Raw genomic sequence first — 27,923 nt, 5'->3', positions numbered from 1 at the left:
ACACTATACCATACACACACCACACACCATATACCACACACACTACATACCACACATACCACACACACACACACCACACACACCACATACCACACACACTATATACCACACACATATCACACACCCTACACACACCACACACCCTACACACCACACACACTGCATATCACACATACATACCACATAACACACACACCACACACCCTACACACACACACCACACACACACCACATACCACAGACACTATACCATACACAGACCACACACCATATACCACACACACTACATATACCACACACACCACACCACACACACCACACACCACATACACACACTACATACCACACACACCACACACACACCACACACAGCACACACACACCACACACCATATACCACACACAACATACCACACACAACACACCACACCATACCCCCACACACACACACCACGCACACCACATACCACACACACTACATACCACACATACCACACACCACACACACACCAAACACGCCACATACCACACACTGTATACCACACACACCACACACACCACATATCACACACACACACCCCACACACACCACACCCCCCACACACCACACACTACATACCACGCACACCACACACACCACACTCCACACCATACATACCACAAACACACCACACACCACATACTACATACCACACACACTACACACCACACACACCACACATACCACATACCACACACACCACACACGCTACACACCACACACCACACACACTACATACACAACACTCATACATACCACACCACACACACTACACACCACACACACCACACATACCACATACCACACACACCACACACGCTACACACCACACACCACACACACTACATACACAACACTCACTACATACCACACCACACACACTACATACACAACACTCACTACATACCACACACACCACACACACTACATACACAACACTCACTACATACCACACACACCACACACACTACATACACAACACTCACTACATACCACACCACACACACTACATACACAACACTCACTACATACCACACACACCACACACTACACACCACACACACTTCACACGCACCACACATAGACACAAACACACCACACAGACACACACACCAACACACCACACACACCCCCGACACACACTATACCCACACAGCACACACACACACCTCACACATTGCACACACATGCCACACACACTACATACACATGCACGCACATGCACACACACACCACATACCACACACCACACACACTACACATCACACACACCACACACATCACACCACACATACACAAACACACCACACATAGCCGCCCCACACACTATACCCACACAACATACACACCCTACACAGCACACACACCCACACACACCCACACACATCACACACACATGCACATGCACACACCCCACACACCACACACACTACACACCACACAGACCACACACACCGCACACACACCGCACACACACCACACACCACACACCACACATACACCACACACAGACACACCAACACACCACACACACCCCACACACACACTGTACCCACATAGCACACACGCCCCACACACACCACACACATCGCACACACACACCCACACACACCACACACCCACACTGTACCCACATAGCACACACGCCCCACACACACCACACACATCGCACACACACACCCACACACACATACACATCACACACACCCCACATACCACACACACTACATACCACACACACCACACATATATCACACCGCACACACACCACACCACACATGGCACACACACAGACACACCACACACATACCCCACACACACACTATACCCACACAGCACACATACCCCACACAGCACACACACCCCCAACACACCACACATCGCACACACACTACACAGACACACACACCCCACACACACCACACATCGCACACACACTATACACACAGACACACACACACCCCACACAGCGCACACACACCCCCCACACACCACACATCGCACACAAACACTACACACACTACATACCACACACACCGCACACGTACCGCACACACACACCCCACACACACCACACATCGCACACACACACTACACACAGACACACACCCCACACAGCACCCACACACACCCACACACCACACATCGCACACACACACACCACACACACATGCAGGCGCACACACACACCCCCACATACCACACACCACACACCACACATGTACCACACACACTGCACACACACCACACACAGCACACACACACACACACACCAATACACCACACACATACCCCACACACACTATACCCACACAGTGCACACACCCCACACAGCACACACGCACACACCCCACACACACCACACATCGCACACACACACTATACACACAGACACACCACACACACACATACACACACACACACACACACTCTTCATCACCACCTTCCCTGCTTGGTTTTTCCTCCTTCAAAATTGTATCACTAGTTATGGTTCAATAAAGGGACAGAAACCACACAATGATTTCAACAGGGAAAGTTTGATATAAAAATATTAACTACAAGAGGGGATTAATTATAAAGTAATGAAGTTAAGTTTGTGTTCAAGAAAGGACAGTCTAGCCTGGGCAACACAGCGAGAGCCTGTCTCTACAAAAATTTTTAAAATTAGCTGGGCATGGTGGTGCACGCCTGTAGTCCCAGCTACTCTGGAGGCTGAGGTGGGAAGATTGCCTGAGCCCTGGAGGTCGGGGCTGCAGTGAACTGTCACCACGCCACTGTACTGCAACCTGAGTGACAGAGCAAGACCCTGTCTCTAAATTAATTAATTAAAATAAAGAAGGAACAGGCCAGGTGTGGTGGCTTACACCTATAATCCCAGCAATTTGGGAGGCTGAGGCAAGAGGATCACTTGAGGCCAGGAGTTTGAGACCAGCCAGGACAATATGGTGAGACCCAGTCTCTAAAAAAAATTTTTTCTCTACTAAAAACACAAAAATTAGCTGGGCATGGTGATGCACGACTGTAGTCCCAGCTACTCGGGAGGCTGAGGCAGGAGAATCACTTGAACCCGCGAGTGGAGGGTGCAGTGAGCTGAGATCGTGCCATCGCACTCCAGCCTGGGCAACAAGAGCGAAACTCCATCTCAAAAAAAATAAAATAAAATAATGACCCTGCTGAGAAAAGTTGGAGAAGACCTAAATAAGTTGACAGACATGTCATATTTTTGGTTAAAATTGGTTTAAAAATTCAGGCTGGACGCGGTGACTCACACCTGTAATCCCAGCACTTTGGGAGGCCGAGATGGGTGGATCATGAGGTCAGGAGATCGAGATCATCCTGGCTAACATGGTGAAACCGCGTCTCTACTAAAAATACAAAAACAAAATTAGCCGGACATGGTGGCAGGCGCCTGTAATCCCAGCTACTCAGGAGGCTGAGGCGGGAGAATGGCATGAACCCAGGAGGCAGAGCTTGCAGTGAACCAAGATCGTGTCACTGCACTCCAGCCTGGACGATAGAGCAAGACTCTGTCTCAAAAAGAAAAAAAACATTCAACATTGTGGCTGGGTGCAGTGGCTCACGCCTGTAATCTCAGCACTTTGGGAGGCCAAGGCAGGCAGATCACGAGGTCAGGAGCTTGAGACCAGCCCGGCCCACATGGTGAAACCTCATCTCTACTAAAAATACAAAAAAATTAGTCGGGCGTGGTGGCAGGTGCCTGTAGTCCCAGATACTGGGGAGGCTGAGGCAGGAGAATGGCGTGAACTCAGGAGGTGGAGTTTGCAGTGAGCCGAGACTGCGCCACTGCTCTCAAGCCTGGGTGACAGAGCGAGACTCCATCTCAAAAAAAAAAAATTAGCTGGGTGTGGTGGTGCGCACCTGTAGTCTCACCTACTCGGGAGGCTGAGGCAGGAGAATCACCTGAACCCAGGAGGTGGAAGTTGCAGTGTGCCGAGATTGGACCACTGCACTCCAGCCTGGCGACAGAGTGAGACTTCGTCTCAAAAACAAAACAAAACAAAACAAAACAAAAAACAAGGGCCAGATGCGGTGGCTCTCACCTGTAATCCCAGCACTTTGGGAGGCCGAGGCGGGCAGATCACAAGGTCAGGAGTTTGAGACCAGCCTGGCCAATATGGTGAAACCCCGTCACTACTAAAAATACAAAAATTATGGCTGGGCGCGGTGGCTCACACCTGTAATCCCAGCACTTTGGGAGGGCAAGGCAGATGGATCACCAGGTGAGGAGATAAAAACCATCCTGGCTAACATGGTGAAAACCCATCTCTACTAAAAATACAAAAAAAAAAAAAAAATTAGCCAGGTGTTGTGGCGGGCACCTGTAGTCCCAGCTACTCGGGAGGCTGACGCAGGAGAATCGCTTGAACCTGGGAGGCGGAGGTTGTGGTGAGCCAAGATCGTGCCACTGCACTCCAGCCTGGGCGACAGAGCGAGACCCTGTCTCAAAAATAAAAACAACTCAACATTGTTAAGATAGCAATTCTCCCCCAAATTGGTCTGTGGATCCAATGTAATCTCTGGCAAAATCTCAGCAGGTGTTTTTTGTTTGTTTGTTTGTTTTTTGACACAGAGTCTCACTCTGTTGCCCAGGCTGGAGTGCAGTGGTGCGATCTTGCCTCCTGGGTTCAAGCGATTCTCCAGCCTCAGTCTCCTAAGTAGCTGGGTCTACAGGCACGTGACACCACACCCAGCCAATTTTTTGCATTTTTAGTAGAGACAGAGTTTCACCATGTTTGCCAGGCTGGTCTTGAACTCCTGAGCTCAAGTGAGCCACCCACCTTGGCCTCCCAAAGTGCTAGGATTATAGGCGTGAGCCACTGCACCTGGCTTCAGCAGGTGTTTTTGTTGGTGGTGGAAATTGACAAGCTAATACTGAAATCTGTATAGATATGCAAATGATCAAAATTGTGGGCGGCAAGCCACCCAGGTGCCGAGCCAAGAGACCAAAGAAACAAGCTGTTCCAGTATAATAAAGGAAACATATACGACGAGAAGCTATACTAGAAATAGATTATAGATATGACTATATATGAATATTACTAATTATTAGCTTATAGCATTACTCTTTAATCCAATATTATAATAATCTTTGTTCTACAAGTATAACCTAGGAAAAACCAGGCCATACAGAGATAGGAGCTGAAGGGACACGGTGAGAAGTGACCAGAAGACAAGAGGGTGAGCCTCTCTCACGCCCAGACAGGGCCTCTAGAGGACTCCTTGGTCTAGCGGTAGCACCAGTGCCTGGGAAGGCACCTATTACTTAGCAGACCAGGAAAGGGAGTCAGAGAAGACTCTGCTCCACCACCTCTTGTGGAAGGCCTGACATCAGTCAGGCCCGCCCGCAGCCATCCGGAGGCCTAAACGTCTCCGTGATGCTGTGCTTCAACCGTCACGCTCCTGGTCCACTTTCATGTTCCACCCTGTACACCTGGCTCCGCCTTCTAGATAGCAGTAGCAAAGTTAGTGAAAGTATTAAAGCATTTGATCTCTCCAAGAAATACATAAAAGAAATAATGACGTAACCTGTCCTCTCTCTCTCTCTCCACCTTGGCTACCAAATAGGGAAGGGCCCCCTGGCCCATGGACACGTGACTCACGTGACCTTACCTATCATTGGAGACGACCCACACTCCTTACCCTGCCCTCTTGCCTTGTAAACAATAAATAACGGTGCTGCCAGGCATTCAGGGCCACTACCAGTCTCCGTGTCTTGGTGGTAGTGGTCCCCAGGGCCCAGCTGTCTTTTCTTCTATCTCTTTGTCTTGCATCTTTATTTCCACGATCTCTCGTCTCCGCACACAAAAAGAAAAACCAACAGGCCCTGTAGGGCTGGACCCTACACAAAATAGTCAAAACAATTTTGAAAAAGAGCAAAGCTGGGGCCGGGCGCGGTGGCTCAGGAGTGTAATCCCAGCACTTTGGGAGGCCGAGGCGGGCGGATCACGAGGTCAGGAGATCGAGACCATCCTGGCTAACACGGTGAAACCTGTTTCCAGTAAAAACAAAAAATTAGCCGGGCGTGGTGGCGGGTGCCTGTAGTCCCAGGTACTCGGGAGGCTGAGGCAGGAGAATGGCGTGAACCCGGGAGGCGGAGCTTGCAGTGAGCCGAGATTGTGCCACTGCACTCTAGCCTGGGCGACAGAGCAAGACTCCGTCTCAAAAAAAAAAAAAAAAAGAACAAAGCTGGAGGACTTACACTACGTGATCTCAAAACTTACTACAAAGCTAGAATAATGAAGACAGGACAGAATTAGTATAAGAAAAAGCATATAGATCAAGGGAACAGAATAGAGAATTAAAAAAACCTCTCACAATTATCATCGATTGATTTTTTTAACGGAAGTGCTAAGTTTATTTATTTATTTATTTAGAGATGAGGTCTCACTCTGTTACCCAGGCTGGAGTGCACTGGTGCGATCACAGCTCGCTACAGTCTCCACCTCCTGGGCTTAGGTGATCCTCCTGCTTCAGCCTCCCAAGTAGCTGAACCACCACACCTCGCTCCTAAGTCAATTTTATGGGAAAACAATATATTTTCAACAAATGGTATTGGAAAAACTGATTATCTATATAAAAAAAGAATTTAGGACTGGGTGTGGTGGCTCAGGCCTGTAATCCCAGCCCATCGGGAGGCAGAGGTGGGTGGATCATGACGTCAAGAGATCAAGACCATCCTGGCCAACATGGTGAAACCCCATCTCCACTAAAAATACAAAAATTAGCTGGGCGTGGTGGCGCGTGCCTGTAGTCCCCACTACTTGGGAGGCTAAGGCAGGGGAATCGCTTGAACCCAGGAGGTGAAGGCTGCAGTGAGCCAAGATCACGCCATTGCACTTCAGTCTGGTGACAGAGCGAGACTCCATCTCAAAAAAAAAAAAAAAAGGATTTAAACCTTATCTCCTTATCTCATACCATACACAAAAATTAATTCAAAGTGAATCACAGACCTAAATATAAGAGCTAAAAATCTTCTAGAAGAGGCTAGGCGCAGTGGCTCACGCCTGTAATCCCAGCACTTTGGGAGGCTGAGACAGGCGGATCACGAGGTCAGGAGATCGAGACCATACTGGCTAACACAGTGAAACCCCGCTTCTACTAAAAATACAAAAAATTAGCCGGGTGTGGTGGTGGGCGCCTGTACTCCCAGCTACTCAGGAGGCTGAGGCAGGAGAATGGGGGGTGAACCCAGGAGGCGGAGCTTGCAGTGAGCCAAGATTGCACCACTGCACTCCAGTCTGGGCAACAGAGCAAGACTCCATCTCAAAAAAAAAAAAAATCTTCTAGAAGAAACATAAAAAGTATTATTTGACTTAGGACCTTAGGTTAAGACATTTCTTAGATATGACACCAAAACCATAATCCATGAAAGAAAATGGTACATTAGATTTCATCAGAATTATAATATTTGATCTTCAAAAGATGCCATTAAGAAACATAAAAGATACTTGGGTGTGGTGGCATGCACCTGTAATCCCAGCACTTTGGGAGGCTGAGGTAGGAAGATTGCTTGAGCCCAGGAGTTCAAGACCAGCCTGGGCAACATAGCAAAACCCTGTCTCTCCAAAATAAATAAAATAAAATAAAATAGGGCCGGGTGCAGTGGCTCACGCCTGTAATCCCAGCACTTTGAGAGGCCAAGGCGGGTGGATCACGAGGTCAGGAGTTCAAGACCAGCCTGGCCAATATGGTGAAACCCCGTCTCTACTAAAAATACTAAATTATCTAGGAATGGTAGCATGCATCTGTAATCCCAGCTACTCGGGAGGCTGAGGCAGGAGAATTGCTTGAACCCGGGAGGCGGAGGTTGCAGTGAGCTGAGATCACATCATTGCATTCCATCCAGTCTAGGTGACACAAGCGAGACTCTGTCTCAAAAAAAGAAGTTAAAAAAAATAGGCAAAAAAGCTGCATAAACATTTCTTTAAAGAAGCTAACACAAATGACTTAGGAGCATGTAAGATGCTCAACACCGTTAATCATCAGGGAAATGCCAAACTCGCCCACAAGAAAGTACCACTGCAGACCCCCTCGAATGGCTGGAACAATAATACTAAGCGTTGGGGAGGATGTGGAGAACTGGAACCTTTATACATTCCTAGTGGAAATGTAAAACTGTTCGGAAAAGTTTGATAATTTCTCCAAAATTTGAATATAAACTTACCATACAGCCCAATACTTTCACTCCTACATATCTATGCCAAAAAAATGGAAACGTGTGTCCACACCGAGACTTGTACACAAATGTCACAGGAGCATGAGTCATAATAAGCAAACACTGGAAACAATCCAAATGTCCTTCAAATGGTAAATGGACAAGAAAACATCATATAAAATACTATTCACGAAAGGAATGAACTACTGGTACATGCAACAACATGCATGACCTCAAAAACGTAACGCGAGGCACAAGAAACCAGGCAGAATAAACTAGATCGTCCATGCATTAGTTTCCGGTTGCTGCTGACACAGGTCCCCACACACGTCATGGCTTACAACCACACGCATTTATTACCTTACAGTCCTGGAGCTCACAAATCTGAGATGAGTTTTATGGGACTAAAATCCAGATGTTGGCTTCCTCTGGGAAGCTCCAGGGAAAATCTGTGTCCTTGCCTTTTCCAGCTTGTCCTGCATCCCTTGGTTCAGTGTCTTCCTCCATCTTCAAAGCCAGCAACTGACCATCTTCCAGGTTCTTTTTCTCAGATCCCAGCACCATATTGACTTCTCTGACTCTAAGCCTCCTGCCTCTCTCTCTTTTTTTTTCTTTTCTTTTTTTTTTTTTTTTTTTTTTTGAGACGGAGTCTTGCTCTGTTGCCCAAGGCTGGAGTGCAGTGGCGCGATCTCGGCTCACTGCAAGCTCCTCCTCCTGAGCTCACGCCATTCTCCTGTCTCAGCCTCCAGAGTAGCTGGGATAAAGGTGCCTGCCACCACGCCTGGCTTTTTTTTTTTTTTTTTGGTATTTTTAGTAGAGACAGGGTTTCACTGTGTTAGCCAGGGTGGTCTCAATCTCTCCTGACCTCATGATCCGCCCACCTTGGCCTCCCAAAGTGCTGGGACTACAGGCGTGAGCCACCGCACCCGGCTCTGTTTTTTTTTCTTTTCTTTTCTTTTTTTTGAGACAGAGCCTCACTCCGTCGCCCAGGCTGGAGTGCAATGGCGCAACCTCAGCTCACTGCAACCTCTGCCTCCTGGGTTCAAGCGATTCTCGTACCTCAGCCTCCCGAGTGGCTGGGATTACAAGTGCCCACCACCACGCCTGGCTAATTTCTGTATTTTTAGTAGAGACGGTGTGTCACCGTGTTAGCCAGGATGGTCTCGATCTCCTGATCTCGTGATCTGCCCGCCTCGACCTCCCAAAGTGCTGGGATTACAGGCGTGAGCCACCATACCCGGCCAACTACTTTTAATTATATACAAATTAAGGTGCAAGTTATTCAGAAAGTTTTAGAAAAAGGGCGTTAACTTTGGGGTGGTTATCATGGGAAGCGGCAGTAACTTGTGGGCGTTGCCATGGCAATGGTAAACAGAGATGGCACTGGTGGGCATGTCTCACGGAGTGGTGCTTTTGCCTCTTCCCGGTTTCAGCCAGTTTTCTTTTTTTTTTTGAGACAGAGTCTCCCTCTGTTGCCCAGGCTGGAGTGCAGTGGTGCGATCTCAGCTCATTGCAACCTCCACCTCCTGGGTTCAAGTGATTCTCCTGCCTCAGCCTCCCGAGTAGCTGAGACTACAGGCACCAGCCACCACACCCGGCTAATTTTCCGTATTTTTAGTAGAGATGGGGTTTCACCGTGTTAGCCAGGATGGTCTCGATCTGCTGATCTGCTCGCCTTTTCGGCCTCCCAAAGTGTTAGGATTACAGGCGTGAGCCACCGCGCCCAGCCTTCAGCCAGTCTTTAATCTGGTCTGGAATAAAGTTCTGCCTCCTACCTCAAAATCAGAGTACGTCTTACAATGATGGCATGCAATAACCGCAGGGGAAAAAATGCTCAAGACCATTAGTAATATCAGAATACATCTTACAATGATGGCATGCAATAACCGCAGGGGAAAAAAATGCTCAAGACCATTAGTAATCAGGGAAATGCAAATCAAAACCACAAGAATACCCAGGCACGGTGGCACATGCCTGTAGTTGCAGCTACTTGGGAGGCCGATGCAGGAGGATCCCTTGAGCCCAGGAGTTCCAGGCTGCAGTGAGCTATGATGACATCACTGAACTCCAGCCTGGGTGACAGGATGAGATCTCTTCTCTATAAAATAAATAAAATTTTAAAAATCACAAGATACCACTACTCACTCATTGGCTGGCTACAATGAAGATGCTTGGCAACACCAAATGTTGGGAAGGATGTGGAGCAAAGGAAACATAAACTGTTGGTAGGAATGTTTCTATTTTCTTTTTTTATCTTTTTTTGAGACAAAGTCTCGCTCTGTCACACAGGCTGGAGTGCAGTGGCTCGATCTCGGCTCACTGCAACCTCCACCTCCCAGGTTCAAGCGATCTCATGCCTTAGCCTCCTGAGTAGCTAGGATCACAGGCGACCGCCACTATGCCTGGCTAATTTTTGTATTTTTTAGTAGAGACGGGTTTTCACCATGTTGGCCAGGTTGGTCTCAAACTCCTGACCTCAGGTGATCCACCAGCCTCAGCCTCCCAAAGTGCTGGGATTACAAGCATGAGCCACCTCGCCTGGCCTGGTAGGAATGTTTTTAAATGTATGGCTGCTTTGGGGAAAGCTAAACATATACCCAGGTTATGCCTCAGCAATTTGGTTTCTATGCACGCCCAAGAGAAATGAAAATGAGCCCAGGCAGCATGAGACCCCATCTCCACAAAAACGAACAAAAAATAAAAATAAAAAAATAATGGGGTATGGCGGCGTGTGCCTGTAGCCTCAGCTACCCAGGAGACTGAATGGCAGGATAGCTTGAGCCAGGAGATGGAGGCTGCAGTGAGCTGCAATGGGCCACTGCACTCCATCCTGGGAGAGAGTGAGACCTTTCCTCTAAAAATAAAAATAAAAGCTATACAGTCGGGCCTGGCACAGTGGCTCACGCGTGTAATCTCAACACTTCAGGAGGCCGAGGCGGGCAGATCACCTGAGCTCAGGAGTTCAAGACCAGCCTGGCCAAAATGGTGAAACCGTTTCTACCAAAAATACAGAAATTAGCCTGGCGTGGTGGTGCACGCCTGTAATTCCAGCTACTCGGGAGGCTGAGGCAGGAGAATCACTCGAACCCAGGAGGCAGAGGTTGCAGTGAGCCAAGACCATGCCATTGCACCCCTGCCTGGGCAACAAGAGCAACATTCTGTCTCAAAAAAAACAACAGAAACAAACAAACAAAAAACAATACAGCCATGTGCTACTCAACGGTGAAGCTATGTCCTGAGAAATGTGTCATTAGGCGATTTTGTTATGTGACAAACCTAGATGGGACAGCCTACCCCACACCTAGGCCACATGATCCGAACAACACGTGGTAATCTTTTATTTTTTTATTTTTGAGATGGAGTCTCACTCTGTCGCCCAGGCTGGAGTGCAATGGCGACATCTCAGCTCACTGCAAGCTTCGCCTACGGGGTTCAAACGATTCTCCTGCCTCAGCCTCCCCAGTAGCTGGGGTTACGGCGCTCGCCAGCCACCACGCCCGGCTAATTTTTGTATTTTCAGTGGAGACGGGGTTTCACCAGGTTGGTCTCGATTTCCTGGATTCGTGATCCGCCACCCCACCTCGGCCTCCCAAAGCGGTGAGATTACAGGCGTGAGCCACCGCGTCTGGCCAACACGTGGTAATCTGAAGGGACCACCACAGAATATGCGGCCCGCCTTCCACGGAAACGTCATGAGGCCCACGACTCAAAGGCGTGCCTCATTAAGTTACCGACAGCCCCAAACTCGCCCTTCCACGCCGGGCCTCAAGGTGCTCTGTGGACCACAGCGGGGCCCGGGGCCCTCGCGAGGGAGGGAAGAGTTCGCTCCAGGTCCCCGCGATTCCCCCGGAAAGTGAAACTGCAGAGGCGTCGCGTGGACACCCGCGGTCAGACACGACCCCAGGCCGCGCCGGCCCCAGAGGAAGCGAGCGCGAGTCCGCGGTGGTGGCTGGGCGCTCAGTGAGGACGCCATTCCGCCACGAAAACGCCCGCGACGCCGCTGGCCCCTGCGCGGTGGGGCGAGGTAGGCTGGCCGGACCTGCGAAGCCCGACGAGCCCGGCGTCGGCTGGCTGCAGCTTGCTCTGCCTCCCTGGCCTGTCCCCGAGGCTCCCGCGAGCCGGGATCCGCGAACACCGGGGCCGAACCGACTCTCTCGGGCCTCAGACTGCGTGGACCCTGGAAGGCCCCAGTGCCGCCGCTTCCCCGGAAGTCCCCCAGTGGGCTCCGGCCGCTCTGGCCCGCGCGCGCCCGGCTCGCTGGTGCCCTGGGCGGCGCCCGGCCGCTGGCGCTTCTCGGGCGCTAGGGGGCGCGCGGCCGCGCTGGAGCCGCACTGGGCCGCGGCGGCCGCTCGACTGTTCTGAGGAGCGGCCCGGACGCGCGCCGCCCCCGCCCGCGTTCCCCCGGCAACCCGCGGCCGCCGCCATGGACGCACTGTTGGGCACAGGGCCTCGCAGGGCTCGCGGCTGCCTGGGCGCGGCTGGACCCACGTCTTCAGGTCGCGCGGCGCGGACCCCGGCGGCGCCCTGGGCGCGCTTCTCCGCCTGGCTGGAGTGCGTGTGCGTGGTCACCTTCGACCTGGAGCTGGGCCAGGCGCTGGAGGTGAGCGGGCGCGAGCGCGGGTGCGGGCGGGTGGGCAGGGCTGCGCCTGTCGGGGCCAGTCCCGCCTCGCTTGGGGCCCTCGGCCGCCCCGCACTCTCCCTGGCCTTCGGCCGCCGCCTCCTGGAGGGGCCTCTTCTCCGGGCTCCAGAAGCGCTCCCCAGGCCGAGGAGGGAAGGCGAGCTGCTCGGAGTCGGATCTCTTCACATTGGGATGGAGCATTTTGCATAACCTAAGTGGTACTCTTTCGATTTTTCCCAGTAAATGTCTCACATCTCCCCCCATCCATTCCCCACTGGAGCAGTGACACCTTCATCCCCTCAGTGGCTCCCGCCAGAGTCCCAAGCTTACCCACCGCTCCGCATCCCATCTCTGGGCATAGGCGAGGCTGACGGCTCCTTCTGCAACAAAGGTCTCGGATCCGTTCCTTTGCTGCCATCACTGATGTCATCCCCGCCCCAGCTGCACCCCAGAGTTCAACCTTTGTGGCTCTCCTGCTTAAAACCCTGCAGCGCCTCCTTGTTCACCTAGAATCAGATCCAGACCCCATGGGCCCCTGTCCCTCCACCTGCGTCGTGTGGTGTTCTTGCTCGTGGGGGTCTGTCCATCGGCTGTGCCCGTGGGCTTTCGATGTGGTCTTTCTGCTGCCTGCAGGCCTCCACTCACCTACCCACACAGGCAGCCTCCTTTCCTCCAGGGAGGCCCCGCAGGATGATCTTCTCTGTGTCCTGTGTAACACACACCAGGGAGCTGACCAGCACAGGGGAGGCCCACCTGCAGATGGAGGGAGGCTTCCCCGCACTGGCGCAAGGAACCTCCTGAGAGGTAGTGAGCTCTCTATTACCGCAGGTGTCCAAGATGAGGCCAAATCATCATCATCAGGAAAGCCAGGCAGCACGTCTCTGTGGTTGGGAGATACTTTCTAAGGCCCTGCTGAACTCCAAGAGGCCATAAGAAGCATATAGTCTTCTAAACAGAAAAGCGTTAACTCTAGCACTCTCTGGAGCCCCTCCCACCACACACGGTCCCCAGCAGGTGCACAGCCTCAAACAGCACCACTGGGTGGGGGCTGAGTACCAAGAAGTGTGGTGACCTGCCCAGGGTTGAAAACCTTTCTTAGTTCAATACTGTTGCCCAGATTGTTCCCCACAAAATCGCAAAAGAAGTTAAGAGGTTCCTGGCCGGGCGCGGTGGCTCATGCCTGTAATCCCAGCACTTTGAGAGGCCGAGGCAGGCAGATCACAAGGTCAGCAGTTTGAGACCATCCTGGCCAACATGGTGAAACCACATCTCCACTAAAAATACAGAAATCAGCCGGGCGTGGTGGCACACTCCTGTAGTCCTAGCTACTCTGGAGACTGAGGCAGGAGAATGGCTTGAACCCGGGAGGGGGAGGTTGCAGTGAGCAGAGATCGCACCATTGCGCTCCAGCCTGGGCGACAAAGTGAGACTCCATCTCAAAAAAAAAAAAAAGGAGGTTCCTCTGTTCCTTAAGACATTCTCGTGTTATTTTCTAAAACCCATTCGGAAAGTTATTTCTGAGCTGTTGAAGGCTGTGTGTGCTTGGACTCCTGAGCTTTTGCTGGGGATGCTCAGCTCGGACTGGGGGCATGGTCAGCTGGCAGAGTGTTGGGGACCCAGGTCCATGTCCGAAACCCTCCATAGCAGTGACCTGGGCACCTGCAGATCACTGAGTCTGTGCAGAAACCTGGCAGTGGATCCACCGGGGCCTGAGCACATGACTCTTGCCTTTCCTCCCTCACCTGGAAGTCACAGGGAAGATCGAGGTCGTTTTAGTCACTTACAGACTTAGGGAGCACCCACTGTGCAACTCAGTCACAGCTCAGCCCAGCTAAGCACTGCAAAGCCCCAGGACTGTGCTTGGTTCTGCGATGTGGAAGGAAGACTCTAGTTGGGATGCATGCAGCTCAGAGGAAGGAATGGGCTTAGGTAAATAAGTCTTGGACGCTGAGAAGAGACAGGGGAGGGGGTCCTGTTTCAGGTAACCCCTCTCCCAAAATGCCAACATAAGCAAAAGGCAAGGAGCTGGTGATTCAGTTACTCATTCAGTAAATCACTTTGAAGGCTGGGCGTGGTGGCTTACGCCTGTAATCCCAGCACTTTGGGAGGCTGAGGCGGACGGATCACCTGAGTTCAGGAGTTTGAGACCAGCCTGACCAACATAGAGAAACCCTGTCTCTACTAAAAATACAAAATTAGCCGGGCGTGGTGGCGCACGCCTGTAATCCCAGCTACTCAGGAAGCTGAGGCAGGCAAATCGCTTGAACCCAGGAGGCGGAGGTTGCGGTGAGCCGAGATCGCGCCATGGCACTCTAGCCTGGGCAACAAGAGCGAAACTCCGTCTCAAAAAACAAAACCGTAGATCACATTGAGCAGCTATCACCAGCCCAGCCCCACAGTACTGGTGCCCAGCATGTAAGTGAGTAGACAAGGCTCTTGCCCTTTAGGAGTTCACACTATGTGCCAGTGATATGGAGAGTAAGTGGTTCAGAGTCCATAGTGCTCACAGGACTCCCCCTTAGCCCTCACAGGATACCCCCGCAACTGTACACATGGGAGCATCATGGAAATGAGTGCAGTGCAGCCTGCTTGTGAGATGAGGGGTCCAGCTTGAGAGGGGCCAGCAGGGCTGTGGGGTGACAAGGGGTCTGGCTTGAGAGGGGCTGGGCAGGACTGTGGGGTGACTAGAGTGTACAGGTCAGCTTAGGAAAGGGCCTGGCTCCGCCTTCTCAGCTCTTGAAAACTCACCTCTTGGGCTGGGCGCAGTGGCTCCTGCCTATAATCCAGCACTTTAGGAGGTTGAGGCAGGAGGATCACTTGAGGCCAGGTGTTCCAGACTAGCCTAGGAAACATAGTGAGACCCTGTCTCTACCAAAATTAAAAATAAATTAGCCAGGTGTGGTGGCATGCACCTGTAGTTATAGCTACTCAGGAGGCTGGAGGATTGCTTGAGCCCAGGAATTCGAGGCTGTAGTGAGCCATGATCACCACTGCACTCCAGCCTGGGTTACAGCAAGAACCTGTCTCAAAACAAAATTTAAAAAAAAAAAAAAAAAAAAGGCTAGGCGTGCTGGCTCATGCCTGTAATCCTAGCACTTTGGAAGCCCACAGTGGGAGGAGCACTTGAGCCCAGGAGTTCTAGACCAGCCTGGTCAATATAGCAAAATCCACATCTCTACAAAAAATACAAAATGAGGCCGGGCGCAGTGGCTCATGCCTATAATCTTAGCACTTTGGGAGGCTGAGGCAGGCGGATTGCACGAGCTCAGAAGTTCGAGACCAGCCTGGGCAACATGGTGAAACCCTGTCTCTACTAAAAATACAAAAAATTAGCCGGGCATTGTATGCCTGTAATCCCAGCTACTCTGGAGGCTGAGTTAGGAGAATTGCTTGAACCCGGGAGGTGGAGGTTGCAGTGAGCTGAGATCATGCCACTGCACTCCAGCCTGGGTGACAGAGCTGGAGTGCAGCTCTCAAAAAGGAAAAAAAAAAAAAAAAGAGCCAGGCATGGTGGCACAAACCTGTAGTCTCAGCTACTTGGGAGGCTGAGGTGGGAGAACTGCTTGAGTCCAGGCGTTGGAGGTTGACCCTGTCTGTTAAAAAACAAAAAACAAGCCAGGCGTGGTGGCTCACGCCTGTAATCCCAGCACTTTAGGAGGCTGAGGCGGGCGGATCACAAGGTCAGGAGATCGAGACCATTCTGGCTAACACGGTGAAACCCCGTCTCTACTGAAAAAAAAAAAAAAAAAAAAGCATTAGCCAGGCATGGTGGTGGGCACCTGTAGTCCCAGCTACTTGGGAGGCTGAGGCAGGAGAATGGTGTGAACCCAGGAGGCGGAGTTTGCAGTGAGCCAAGATTGTGCCACTGCACTCCAGCCTGAGCAACAGGGCAAGACTCTGTCTCAAGAAAAAAAAAAAACAAAACAAGGCTGGGCATGGTGGCTCATGCCTGTATCCCAACACTTTGGGAAGCCAAGGCAGGCGGATCACCTGAGGTCAGGAGTTTGAGACCACCAGCCTGGCCAACATGGTGAAACCCCATCTCCACTAAAAATATAAAAAATTAGCCAGGCATTGTGGCACGCCTGTAATCCCAGCTATCTGGAGGCTGAGGCAAGAGAATCGCTTGAACCTGGGAGGCAAAGGTTGCAGTGAGCGGAGATCACGCCACTGCACTCCAGGCTGGGTGACAGAGTGAGACTCTGTCTCAGGACAAACAAAAAAAGACAAAAATTTTTTTTCTATTGGAAAATTTACCTCTCAACACCCCAGCTCCCTCAGAGGTCTCTGGAGTGAACTCTGGTCAGTTAGAATACCACTTTCACTCTGGCAGCCATGCCCTCCCAGGCAGCAGTGCCCATACTCTGCAGTCTTAGGACACTTTTGTAGTTTTAAAAATTATTGGCCGGGCGCGGTGGCTCACGCCTGTAATCCCAGCACTTTGGCAGGCCGAGGCAGGCGGATCACAAGGTCAGGAGATCGAGACCATCCTGGCTAACACGGTGAAACCCCATCTCTACTAAAAATACAAAAAATTAGCGGGGCATGGTGGCGGGCGCCTGTAGTCCCAGCTACTCAGGAGGCTGAGGCAGGAGAATGTCGTGAACCCGGGAGGCGGAGCTTGCAGTGAGCTGAGATCGCGCCACTGTACTCCAGCCTGGGCAACAGAGCCAGACTCCGTCTCAAAAAAAAAAAAAATTATTGAGGACCCCAAAGAGTTTTTTTTTTTTTTAATATTGGTTATATCTATCAATGTTTACCAGGAGTAAAACCAAGGAAATTAGCTGGGCGTGGTAGCACAGGCTTGTAGTTCTAGCTGCTTGGAAGGCTGAGTCCAGGAGTTTGAGACCAGCTTGGGCAGCATAGCAAGACCCAATCTCTACACAGCAGTGTAAAAGTCGGCCATGTGTGGGGGCGCACGCCTGTAGCACAACAGTGTAAAAATCGGCCATGTGTGGGGGCGCACGCCTGTAGTCCCAGCTACTCAGGAGGCTGAGGTGGAAGGTTTGCTTGAGCCCAGGAGGTCGAGACTGCAATGAGCTGTGTTCGCACCACTGCACTCCAGCCTGGGTGACAGTGAGACCTTGTCTTAAAAAACATTTTTGAGAGTTAGAAGGGCTGGGCGCGGTGGCTCACACCTGTAATCCTAGCACTTTGGGAGGCCAAGGCAGGTGGATCACGAGGTTAGAAGTTTGAGACCAGTCTGGCCAATATGGTGAAGCCCTGTCTCTACTAAAAAATACAAAAATGGTAGCCGGGCATGGTGGCATGCACCCTTAGTCCCAGCTACTCAGGAGGCTGAGGCAGGAGAATCGCTTGAACCCGGGAGATGGCGTTTGCAGTGAGCTGAGATCACGTCAGTGCACTCCAGCCTGGTGACAGAGCAAGACCCCGTCTCAAAAAATAAATAAATAATAAAAAGTCCGACCAAATGGAAAACAGCTGGATTCTCATCAGCACTGCATTCAGCCCTCCAGGACAGGACACACCGCGGCTTCTGGGAGCCATGCTGGACCTGAGGGTGAAGATGAGAGAGGAGGCTCTCACACGGGAGAAGGGCTGTGACCCCTGGGATCCCAGGGTGGCCCGGCCATACCTTGAGAACTGCTCCCTGCATGTGCCTTCTCCAAACCAAGCTCCCAACCCCAGTCTTCCTCCGGGTGACTGGTGACCAGGAGCAGGGACCTGTGCAGGGCTCAGGCGAAAAGGGCAAGACCCTCATGGAACCCCGAGCAGGGCACAGCCTGGCCTGGGAGGCCTTCTTGCCCTGAAGATCAGCTCCATTTGTCCCCTTACCTTGGCGTGGCCAACCCTGGGTGGCCTGACCCCTGGCTTAGTACTCAGCTTCAGGCTGTACCTGGGCCCCAGGGACACTCTCAAAAAGGATGAGCCTGAGAATGTGGCTTTCCCTGGTCAGACATGCTGAGGGCCCCCTGGGCATGGGCACAGAGCTCAGAGGCCACAGGCTCCTGTGACTGGCAGACCAGGTGCAGAGTCCTGACCCCAGGCAGAAGGTACCCGCCTTTTCTCAGCCCTCCTCAGTGCAGACACATGAAGGCTCAGGCTGAGTGGCCCTATATCTCCAGCCCCTCATGGAGCTATCCTGAGGCACCCCTGTGGGTCCAGCCTACTCCCAGCTTCCTCCCTCGTCCTCCTCCTGACCACTCCTTGGTGCCTGTTTAGCTCCCCTCCACCCACCTGTTCTGGTAAACCTCAGACACCTCTTCACACATTCCACAAACACTGTATTTGGGGAGGGTCTGTTCTGTGCCAGGTGCTGGGAGGCAAAAGTAACCAGGACAGGGTCCTTAGAGAGACTTACTCTGCATCGGAAGAGACAAAGCAGGACCACGGTAGCAAGCCCAGAGCAAACAGAAGAGCAGAGCTATTTTCACAGAGCAAGCTGGGCGTGGCTCACGCCTGCACTCCCAGCACTTCAGGAGGCTCAGGCGGGAGGATCGCTTGAGCCTAGAAGTTCGAGGCTGCAGTGAGCTGTGATTGTGCCATTGCGCTGCAGCCTGGGTGAGGGAACGAGACCCTGTCTCTCAAAAACAAAATGGCAGATGCTTTCATCCAGGGCCCGGCTCCTCACTCTCTGGGGGCTCAGGGCACACCTTGGAAGAAGCCTTGTTATAGCCTAAACCCAACTCAGTGGAGAAGCTGGGCAGATGGGATGAGGAGGGGACAGTGTGCAGAGGCCCTCCCGGCAGGCTTCAGGCAGCCCAGGAGACATTGCAGGGCCCACTGGGAATGGGGGCTCTGGGAGCTCCCTAGAGGGAAAGTGGTCCATGTGTGCGTGGACCTACTGGGCTGGGCTCCCAGGCTCACCTGCCCCACCTGCCGCCTCTGTCAGCGCACACCTGTCTTCCAAGTCATTCAGCGCCTGCTTAGCATCATGCTCTCCCCCACTGTCCACTCCTGGGGGTGCAGGGCTTGTCCGGCTGGGCGCTACAGGTGGGGCACAGGCCCTGGCAGGGGGAAGGTGGGTGAAGACTGCTGAGCAGGATGGGGAGAGGGCCTGACAGCAAGCTGCCATCGTGGGGCAGGGGTGCTTCTGGGCCTGCATCTGAGCAAAGGCTGGGGGAGCAGCACGACCGGGGCCCTCTGGCTTGGCGGGTGGTGAGGGAGCTGGAGGACCAGCCAGGCAGGGCCCCGTGACCGTCCCAGGTGAGGGGGCCTCTGGCTTGGCGGGTGGTGAGGGAGATGGAGGACCAGCCAGGTGGAGCCCCGTGACCATCCCGGGTGAGGGGGCCTCTGGGTCTCTGAAGCACTATCCTTCTGATGCTGTGAACAGATGTCCGGGTGGGTAGGGGCAGGGGGGCCCAACTGCAGTCTGGGCGAGAGGTGGTTGGGTGGCTGTGAGGACCAGGGGTGTGAGAAAGGGGTCAGGAAGCCCACCCAATTGTGCTGGCCTCTTACTGAGAGGGGCCTGGGGAGGTGGGAGTAGAGAAGCCTCTGGCCGGCAGGGGAGTTGCCCGGGGCCTGGTGCCTGGAGGTCAGAGATAGGAGCGGGTCAGCAAGGAGCCAGACATCATAGCCAGAGAAGATGGTGTGGGGAGGATGCAGCATGCTGTCGGAACACAGAGAAGATGGTGTGGGGAGGATGCAGCATGCTCTCAGAACACAGAGAAGATGGTGTGGGGAGGATGCAGCATGCTGTCGGAACACAGAGAAGATGGTGTGGGGAGGATGCAGCATGCTGTCGGAACACAGAGAAGATGGTGTGGGGAGGATGCAGCATGCTGTTGGAACAGGGAGCAGGGGGCGAGCCAGTACCATGGGCACTGACCTGCGCCCCACAGACAGACGCTGCAGCTGCTGGGACGGTCACAGTCCAGCAGATGCTATCGAGGGGTGTCGCCTCCTCGGGCAGATGGTGTCACCAAGCACTCTGTCTTCCTCTGCAGCTGGTGTATCCGAATGACTTCCGGCTCACAGACAAGGAGGTGAGTCCCGGCCCTCTTGGGAATGGACAGGACCCAGGAGTGGGTCGGCCCTCACCGGGGTTTTATATGTTTCAGAAAAGCAGCATCTGCTACCTGTCTTTTCCCGACTCGCACTCAGGTAGGCAACCCCACCTTTCCTGGGGCTGGACATGAAGCCAGCTGGGCGTCCCTGTAGCCCGGGCCAGGGGCATCACGGCTGCCTCGGCTGCCCACGGTGCCCAGAGTGCCACAGGGGTGAGCAGCACCAGCCCCATGCCCACTTCGTGGAGGCACCCAGAGCCCCGCGTTGCAGCAGGTCAGGCCGGTCCCCAGATTCATGTAGAAAGGGTGTCTCTTTGCAGAGGGACCAATAGTCAGTCTCCTACACGCCACACAGTGGCCGCCAGGGGCTGGGCCTCCCTCCTGCTCCTGCCCCAGGGTATAGACATCTGGGTGGCCATTTTCTAGTGCCTGGTTTTCTGTCTCAAGCAGGTCGAGCCAATCTCCCAGAGAAGTTGAAGGTGCTTTTCTATGCGAATATATTCTAAGACTTGCAGGTGAAGGGTGTACAGAAGTCAGAATAGGAGCCCATTGGGAAACATAGACCCCTTGGGCTGGGCATTCTTTCTGGGGCTTTTTTTATTTAAACGGAGTCTTACTCTGTCACCCAGGCTGGAGTGCAATGGCACCATCTCAGCTCACTGCAACCTCTGCCCCCTAAGTTCAAGTGATTCTCCTGCCTCAGCCTCCTGAGTAGCTGGGATTGCAGGTGTGTGCCACCATGCCTGGCTAATTTTTGTATTTTTAGTAGAAACGGGGTTTCACTGTGTTAGCCAGGCTGGTTTCTGGGGTATATTTACCAGCAGAGGCCAGGCTCGCAGGGCCCTTGCTCCCCGGTCACCAGCTCCAGGGCCTGCAGAAGAGGCTCCCAGCCTTGACCCGTGTGGTGGGGCTGCCCCTTCTCAGGCTGCCTTGGAGACACTCAGTTCAGCTTCCGCATGCGCCAGTGTGGAGGGCAGAGGAGCCCCTGGCATGCCGACGACAGGCACTACAACAGCAGGGCCCCTGTGGCACTGCAGGTGAGCACTGGGCTGCGTCTCTGGCCTGCTTCTCCCCTGCTCCCCAAGGATCCTGCCAGGGTCAGGCTGGTAGGAGAAGCCCCTTCAGAGTGCCTGGGCCCTGTGTGGCAGGAGAGGAGCTGGCCAGGCCCCACTGGCCCTGCAGTCCCAGGCACCAGCCCCAACTGAGGATGGGCCAGCTCTTCCAGGGTCTCCCCAGGGTCCCTGGGACTTTCCCTTGGTACCACACATCCGTGGCTGGGCATCTGCATAGTTGAACAGGGGCCCTCCCAGGGCCCCCAGCCCCCCGAGCCCCTCTCCACCACACCAGCGGACTCCCTGCTGTATCAGCAGGGGTGTTACCCACCTTCTGAGCCCAGGACCTCCTGGCCTCCACCTTGGTGGCCAGAGTGCACGGACAGCAGCTCCAGGAGCCTCCTGGTTCTCCAGGCTTCCATCTGCAACAGTCCCTGCATGCTCCTTGCCACTCCCAGCCCTGGGGCTGGCCAGGTGGTCTGGGTGGGGCATGGCTGGCTAACACCGTGCTCTGGCCAGGTGGTCTGGATGGGGCGTGCCTGGCTAACACCATGCTCCTTCCAGAGGGAGCCGGCACACTACTTCGGCTACGTGTACTTCAGGCAGGTGAAGGACAGCTCTGTGAAGAGGGGCTACTTCCAGAAGGTGCGCTGCTTGGCCACTCTGGGCTGGCACCTCAAGAGAGGCAGGAGCTGGCAGGCAGCAGGAGGGGCTGTGGGCGGGCAAGGGGCCCTGAGCCTCCAGCAGTGCCCACCCCTCCTGCAGCCCCACCTGGGCTGTGTCCAGCTCTCCTTGCCGCCCCCCCCGCCCTGTCCTTGCCGCCCCCCCCGCCCTGTCCTTGCCGCCCCCCCCGCCCTGTCCTTGCCGCCCCCCCCCGCCCTGTCCTCGTGGCCCCCCCGCCCTGTCCTCGCCATCCCCCTGCCCTGTCCTCGCCACCCCCCCGCCCTGTCCTCACCGCCCCCCCCCACCCTGTCCTTGCCTGGCATGGGACCCAAGGCCCTTCTGTCCTGGTCCAGGACATTGCTGCCCCTCACTGATGGCTGGAGGGTCATCACACTGTCAGGGTCAGGGCAACCCAGCCTGGAAGCCATAGGCCAAGAGTAAAAGCTGCTCAGCCCCTGGGGAGGTCGTTCTAGAAATTCTGGCCACCATGCATTTCCCTCCGAAGGCCTTAGGGTCCAGCCCCACCGGCCGCCACCCAGGGAGTTCGGTGTTGGGTTTTCTCCTGTCTAATAATTCTGGGGTCCGAGTCAGGCGTTCCCGGGGCAGCTGTCCTGTGAAGTTGGTGGGACGTGCTACCCTGGGCCAGCTCCAGGTGAGCGTGGCTTCGGTGGTCCCCGTGGGCTCCTGAGTGGCGAGGGTGAGGCCTGGCACTGGGCCTCTAACTGGCCCCGTGGCCCTGCAGTCTTTGGTGCTGGTGTCCCGCTTGCCCTTTGTCCGGCTGTTCCAAGCGCTGCTAAGCCTCATCGCCCCCGAGTACTTTGACAAGCTGGCGCCCTGCCTGGAAGCAGGTGAGTGGCCATCAGTCATGGCTATCATGGTCTCATCATCCCAGCTGTGGCCCCTGGTGGGCTCGGCAGCAGCTTCTCCTTGGGGAGGGTCCTGATGCGGGCTACTGCATCCGCAGTGTGCAGTGAGATCGACCAGTGGCCGGCGCCTGCGCCTGGGCAGACCCTGAACCTACCTGTCATGGGCGTTGTTGTCCAGGTGAGAGCCAACTGGCTGGGGAGCAGGCTCTGCAGGTGTGTGGGGATGCCCTACTCCCTCTGGCAGCTGCTCCCTCCTTCTCCCAGGTGCGCATCCCATCCAGGGTGGACAAGTCCGAGTCCAGTCCTCCGAAGCAGTATGACCAAGAGGTGGGAGCTGAGGCGGAGGTGGAGCTGAGACAGTTGGGCTTCACCCGATTGAGTCCTGCTCCTGGGCTGGGTGGTCCCACACCTGCTTCCCTGGTTCACCCTGCCGGGTTGTCAAACCCAGGCAAAGCCACAGGCTGTGTGTTGGTGTAGGGCTGGGTGCTCTCCACCTTCCCCTGTGCTGTGAGGCAGGGGCTGCTTGGGGCCCAAGGGGTGCCAGCCTCCCCTTGGCCCTGACCTACACTCTCCTCCTCTCAGAACCTGCTGCCAGCCCCAGTGGTTCTTGCTAGCGTCCACGAGCTGGACCTGTTCAGGTGAGCCCCCTAGGGTTCTGCGCACTGCTTTTGAGAAGCTCACTGTGTGTGCACGTGCATGTACGTGCATGTGTGCATCTGTGTGCGAGTATGTGTGTGTGCGTGTGTGTCTGCGTGAGTGCATGTGTGCACGTGTGTGTGTGTATGGCCAGCGCCATGTGGGGACTGCCCAAGGGAGGCAGCGCTCATCCTGAGTACCCCTTGGGACAGTTCTGGAAGGAAGGAGGGAGAATTGTCTAGAAGAGGAAGCAGGTGCCCACATGTCTGCAGCCAGTGGAAATAGGCACAGTGGGCAGGAGGTTCTGAAAGACAGGTGTCAAGGAGAGGCTGTCAGGAGAGATTCACTGCCTGAGGCCACCTTCTCTGCCTCTGGACGAGTCTGCAAGGGAGCCTGGGCTTTGAGACCATCCTGCTCTGTGCTGGGCCCGGCAGGAGCCAGGGCTGCACTTGGGGTGGGCACAGGGTGACGGGAGGGGTCTGGGCGGGTACCCCCCCAGCCCAGGTCAGCAGACCCTGCCCCGGCTTTGGGGCCACTTCAGGATGGCTGGTCCCTCACAGGTGGGTCCAGGTTGAGTCCCCCATTCCCAGGGCCAGGCCCAGCACAGGTGGATTGTCACAGCTTGGGGTTGCCATGATAACCCGAGACACATCTTCAGATAGATCTGTCTTCACCCTGGAGCAACCAGCGCCTGGGCCAGCCTGGGTGAACGGTGGGAGAGCGGGGCCAGGGCCAGGAGTCTCAGCCCCTGCCTGACCTCCCCGACCTTCCTGCCCGGCCCCAGGTGCTTCCGGCCTGTGCTGACTCATATGCAGACACTGTGGGAGCTCATGCTCCTCGGGGAGCCCCTGCTAGTCCTGGCACCCTCGCCCGACGTGTCCTCGGAGATGGTGCTGGCCTTGACCAGGTACTGCCTTGGCCCGGTCCCGGCTGGGGAAGCTGGACCATCTCGGCTGTGCCTGGGCTGCCCCTGCCTCACCTGCTCCCTGCTGCCTCTGCCCACAGCTGCCTGCAGCCCCTCAGGTTCTGCTGCGACTTCCGTCCCTACTTCACCATCCATGACAGCGAGTTCAAGGAGTTCACCACACGCACGCAGGCCCCGTAAGTGCCGCCTCCGCCCCGCCTCTTGCCCTTGCTCCGCCCTGCCTCTCGCCCTTCCTGCACCTCCCTGGACCTCTGTCTCTGCCTCTTCTCTCTCTGTTTGTCTAGACCAAACGTGGTCCTGGGAGTCACAAACCCTTTCTTTATCAAAACACTCCAGCACTGGCCCCACATCCTCCGAGTCGGGGAGCCCAAGATGTCAGGTCAGGCTCCCGGTGAGGTGCAGGGGGTGCTGCTCAGAAGCCTCATTGAGTGTGGGGCCGCCTCAGAGCCTGTGGGGATGGCCAGAGCGGCGGGCACTGAGGCCTGGCCACCGGGCGTGTCTCGTAGGAGACCTGCCTAAGCAAGTCAAGCTGAAAAAGCCTTCAAGGTTGAAGACCCTGGACACCAAGCCAGGTCTGTGCTCCCCTCGACCTGGAGCCCCTCCACCGTGGAGAGGCCTGTCTTGTACCTGGCGGGTCTCTCGGGTGGGGCAGCCAGGCCCCCAGACACCTGATCCTCTTCCAGGACTCAGCAGCAGAGCTCAGAACCCTTGGGGAGGGGTCGCTCTCTTCTCTTCAGTGGGTCTCGGTGTCTGGGGGGCAGGTGGGTGAGATTTTCAGGTGCAGCCAAGGGCATGGGGCTGCAGGCAGATGAGACCCCCACCCTGGCTCCTCTGTGGGGCTGCAGGAGTGTGGGAGGGAGGCCCTTGAAGGGTGGGGCGCCAGCTGTGCCCTCCTGCCAGGCCTCTACACCGCTTACACGGCCCACCTCCACCGCGACAAGGCGCTGCTCAAACGGCTGCTCAAGGTATATGGTTTGTGGGGCAGGGGCTGGGGACGCAGGGAGCCTGGTGTGGTGTGAAGCGCAGCAAGGGCCTGGCCCTCTCTCCCCTGCAGGGCGTGCAGAAGAAGCGGCCGTCAGATGTGCAGAGCGCCCTGCTGCGGCGGCACCTCCTGGAGCTCACCCAGAGCTTCATCATCCCCCTGGTGAGGCCCGGGGCTGGGGGACATGGGACTGGGGGGCACGGGGCTGGGGGGATGGGGCTGGGGGGCATGGGGCTGGAGGGGACGGGGCTGGTGGGGACGGGGCTGGGGGCATGGGTCCCCGGGCTCACTCCCCTCCCTTCCCCACCCAGGAGCACTACATGGCCAGCCTCATGCCCCTGCAGAAGAGCATCACGCCCTGGAAGGTAGGGGTCCTGTGGGGGTTTTGTGGGGTCCATGGAGGGCGGGTTCCCTTCCTCACCCGGAGGAGGGAAGGTCGGGAGCAGGAGGCCATGGCTATGGGGTCCATGGAGGGCGGGTTCCCTTCCTCACCCGGAGGAGGGAAGGTCGGGAGCAGGAGGCCGTGGCTGTGGGGTCCATGGAGGGTGGGTTCCCTCCCTCACCCGGAGGAGGGAAGGTCTGGAGCAGGAGGCCGTGGCTGGGCAGGAGCCACAGGCCTCAAGGCCATCATGTTTGTGAAACTGGGGGCCACAGGGCAGGTGGCTGGCAGGACCCTTGGAGGGGCTCAGGGCCTGCTCCCTGGGAAAGGCTGTCCTGGGATCTGTGCCAGGCAGGGTGGGGGCTGGGGGTCTTCAGAAGTGGTGAGGAGTGTGTCTGGGAAGCGTACCGGGTGCAGGCCTGTGAGGCCGAGTTCCCACATGCTGGCTCACCCATCCCCTCTCAGACTCCCCCCCAGATCCAGCCCTTCAGCCAGGATGACTTCCTGCGTAGCCTGGAACATGCTGGGCCCCAGCTCACCTGCATCCTCAAGGGCGACTGGCTGGGTCTCTACAGGTGGGTGGACTGCAGGTGCAGGCAGCTTGAGCCCTCCTTGGTCCACAGGGTCAGCCCCATGGCCCCCGCCTGTCAATCCCCAGGGTCAGCCCCATGGCCCCCGCCTGTCAATCCCCAGGGTCAGCCCCATGGCCCCCCCGCCTGTTAATCCCCACAGGCGGTTTTTCAAGTCCCCCCATTTTGATGGCTGGTACCGGCAGCGGCACAAGGAGATGGCCCTGAAGCTGGAGGCCCTGCACCTGGAGGCTATTTGTGAGGCGGTGAGAGAGGCTGGGGGTTGGGGAGGGCCAGAACATGGTGGGGGTGGGCACAGGCCCAGGGCAGTGAGGGGCCTTGCTGACAGTAGACCCCGTCTTGCCCTGCAGAACATCGAGACCTGGATGAAAGACAAGTCCGAGGTGGAGGTCGTGGACCTGGTCCTGAAACTTCGTGAGAAGCTGGTAAGATGCCTCCCAGCCTTGTCCCAGTGCCACCAGCCTGGCACGGAGGTGCGCCTGCCCTGACCACGGCTGCCCCTCCAGGTGCGGGCTCAGGGCCACCAGCTCCCTGTGAAGGAGGCTACGCTGCAGCGGGCACAGCTGTACATCGAGACGGTCATCGGCTCCCTGCCCAAAGACCTGCAGGCTGTCTTGTGCCCTCCCTAGAACAGAGCCAAGGGCCACAGTCCCAGGGCCCTAGGTCTGCCTGAGCCTCCCACTCCCCAGTGGTGGCGGCACTGGGCCAAGCACACGCTCCCCTTCCTTGGCCCCCCGCCCAGACTGCAGGCTCCCCTTCCTGCACCACGATTGTCTCAGCAGTAAAGGCGACATTTGGAACCACAGCATGGCCTTGACCATAGGGGTTCCTCGCAGGCAGAGCCTTGCCTCCTCCTGGGTCCCACCTGGCCTCTGCAGACCTTAGGCTGGGACGGGGGCGGGGACAGGCTGGGAGCCCTCGCTGATGTGGGTGCGTCTACCGTCTGCCCCTCCCGGTGCCCATCTGTTGGCCCCCGACCCCCCTGCGCTGTGTGTGATGCTTCCTTCAGCCCAACAGGCTGCCCAGGAC

At 55.4% G+C, this 27,923-nt stretch overlaps 1 protein-coding gene across 10 annotated transcripts; it reads left to right on the top strand.

Moving 5' to 3' along the window:
* The first annotated feature begins 11,575 nt into the window (after positions 1-11,575).
* Positions 11,576-27,699, top strand: DENND6B (DENN domain containing 6B). 10 transcript variants are annotated; one of them, XM_055374442.2, is made up of 21 exons: positions 12,509-12,816; positions 20,742-20,780; positions 20,856-20,898; positions 21,726-21,838; positions 22,418-22,498; positions 23,022-23,168; positions 23,259-23,364; positions 23,481-23,560; positions 23,647-23,709; positions 23,965-24,020; positions 24,803-24,925; positions 25,024-25,119; positions 25,228-25,322; positions 25,450-25,515; positions 25,844-25,908; positions 25,998-26,087; positions 26,237-26,290; positions 26,770-26,879; positions 27,037-27,139; positions 27,245-27,319; positions 27,401-27,699. In XM_055374442.2, the coding sequence occupies exons 1-21, from the start codon at positions 12,640-12,642 to the stop codon at positions 27,521-27,523; spliced, it is 1,905 nt and encodes a 634-aa protein (XP_055230417.1). In that variant the 5' UTR covers positions 12,509-12,639; the 3' UTR covers positions 27,524-27,699. The 10 variants fall into 10 exon arrangements, with proteins under 10 accessions (XP_030863202.1, XP_055230417.1, XP_030863200.1 ...); XM_031007340.3 differs by having other exon boundaries at positions 25,228-25,334; XM_055374441.2 differs by having other exon boundaries at positions 20,637-20,780; positions 25,228-25,334.
* The last annotated feature ends 224 nt before the right edge of the window (positions 27,700-27,923 follow it).

Source organism: Gorilla gorilla, chromosome 23 (genome assembly GCF_029281585.2).
Source record: "Gorilla gorilla gorilla isolate KB3781 chromosome 23, NHGRI_mGorGor1-v2.1_pri, whole genome shotgun sequence".
NCBI classification, from domain to species: domain Eukaryota; kingdom Metazoa; phylum Chordata; class Mammalia; order Primates; family Hominidae; genus Gorilla; species Gorilla gorilla.
This window is presented reverse-complemented; position numbering and strand designations above follow the sequence as displayed.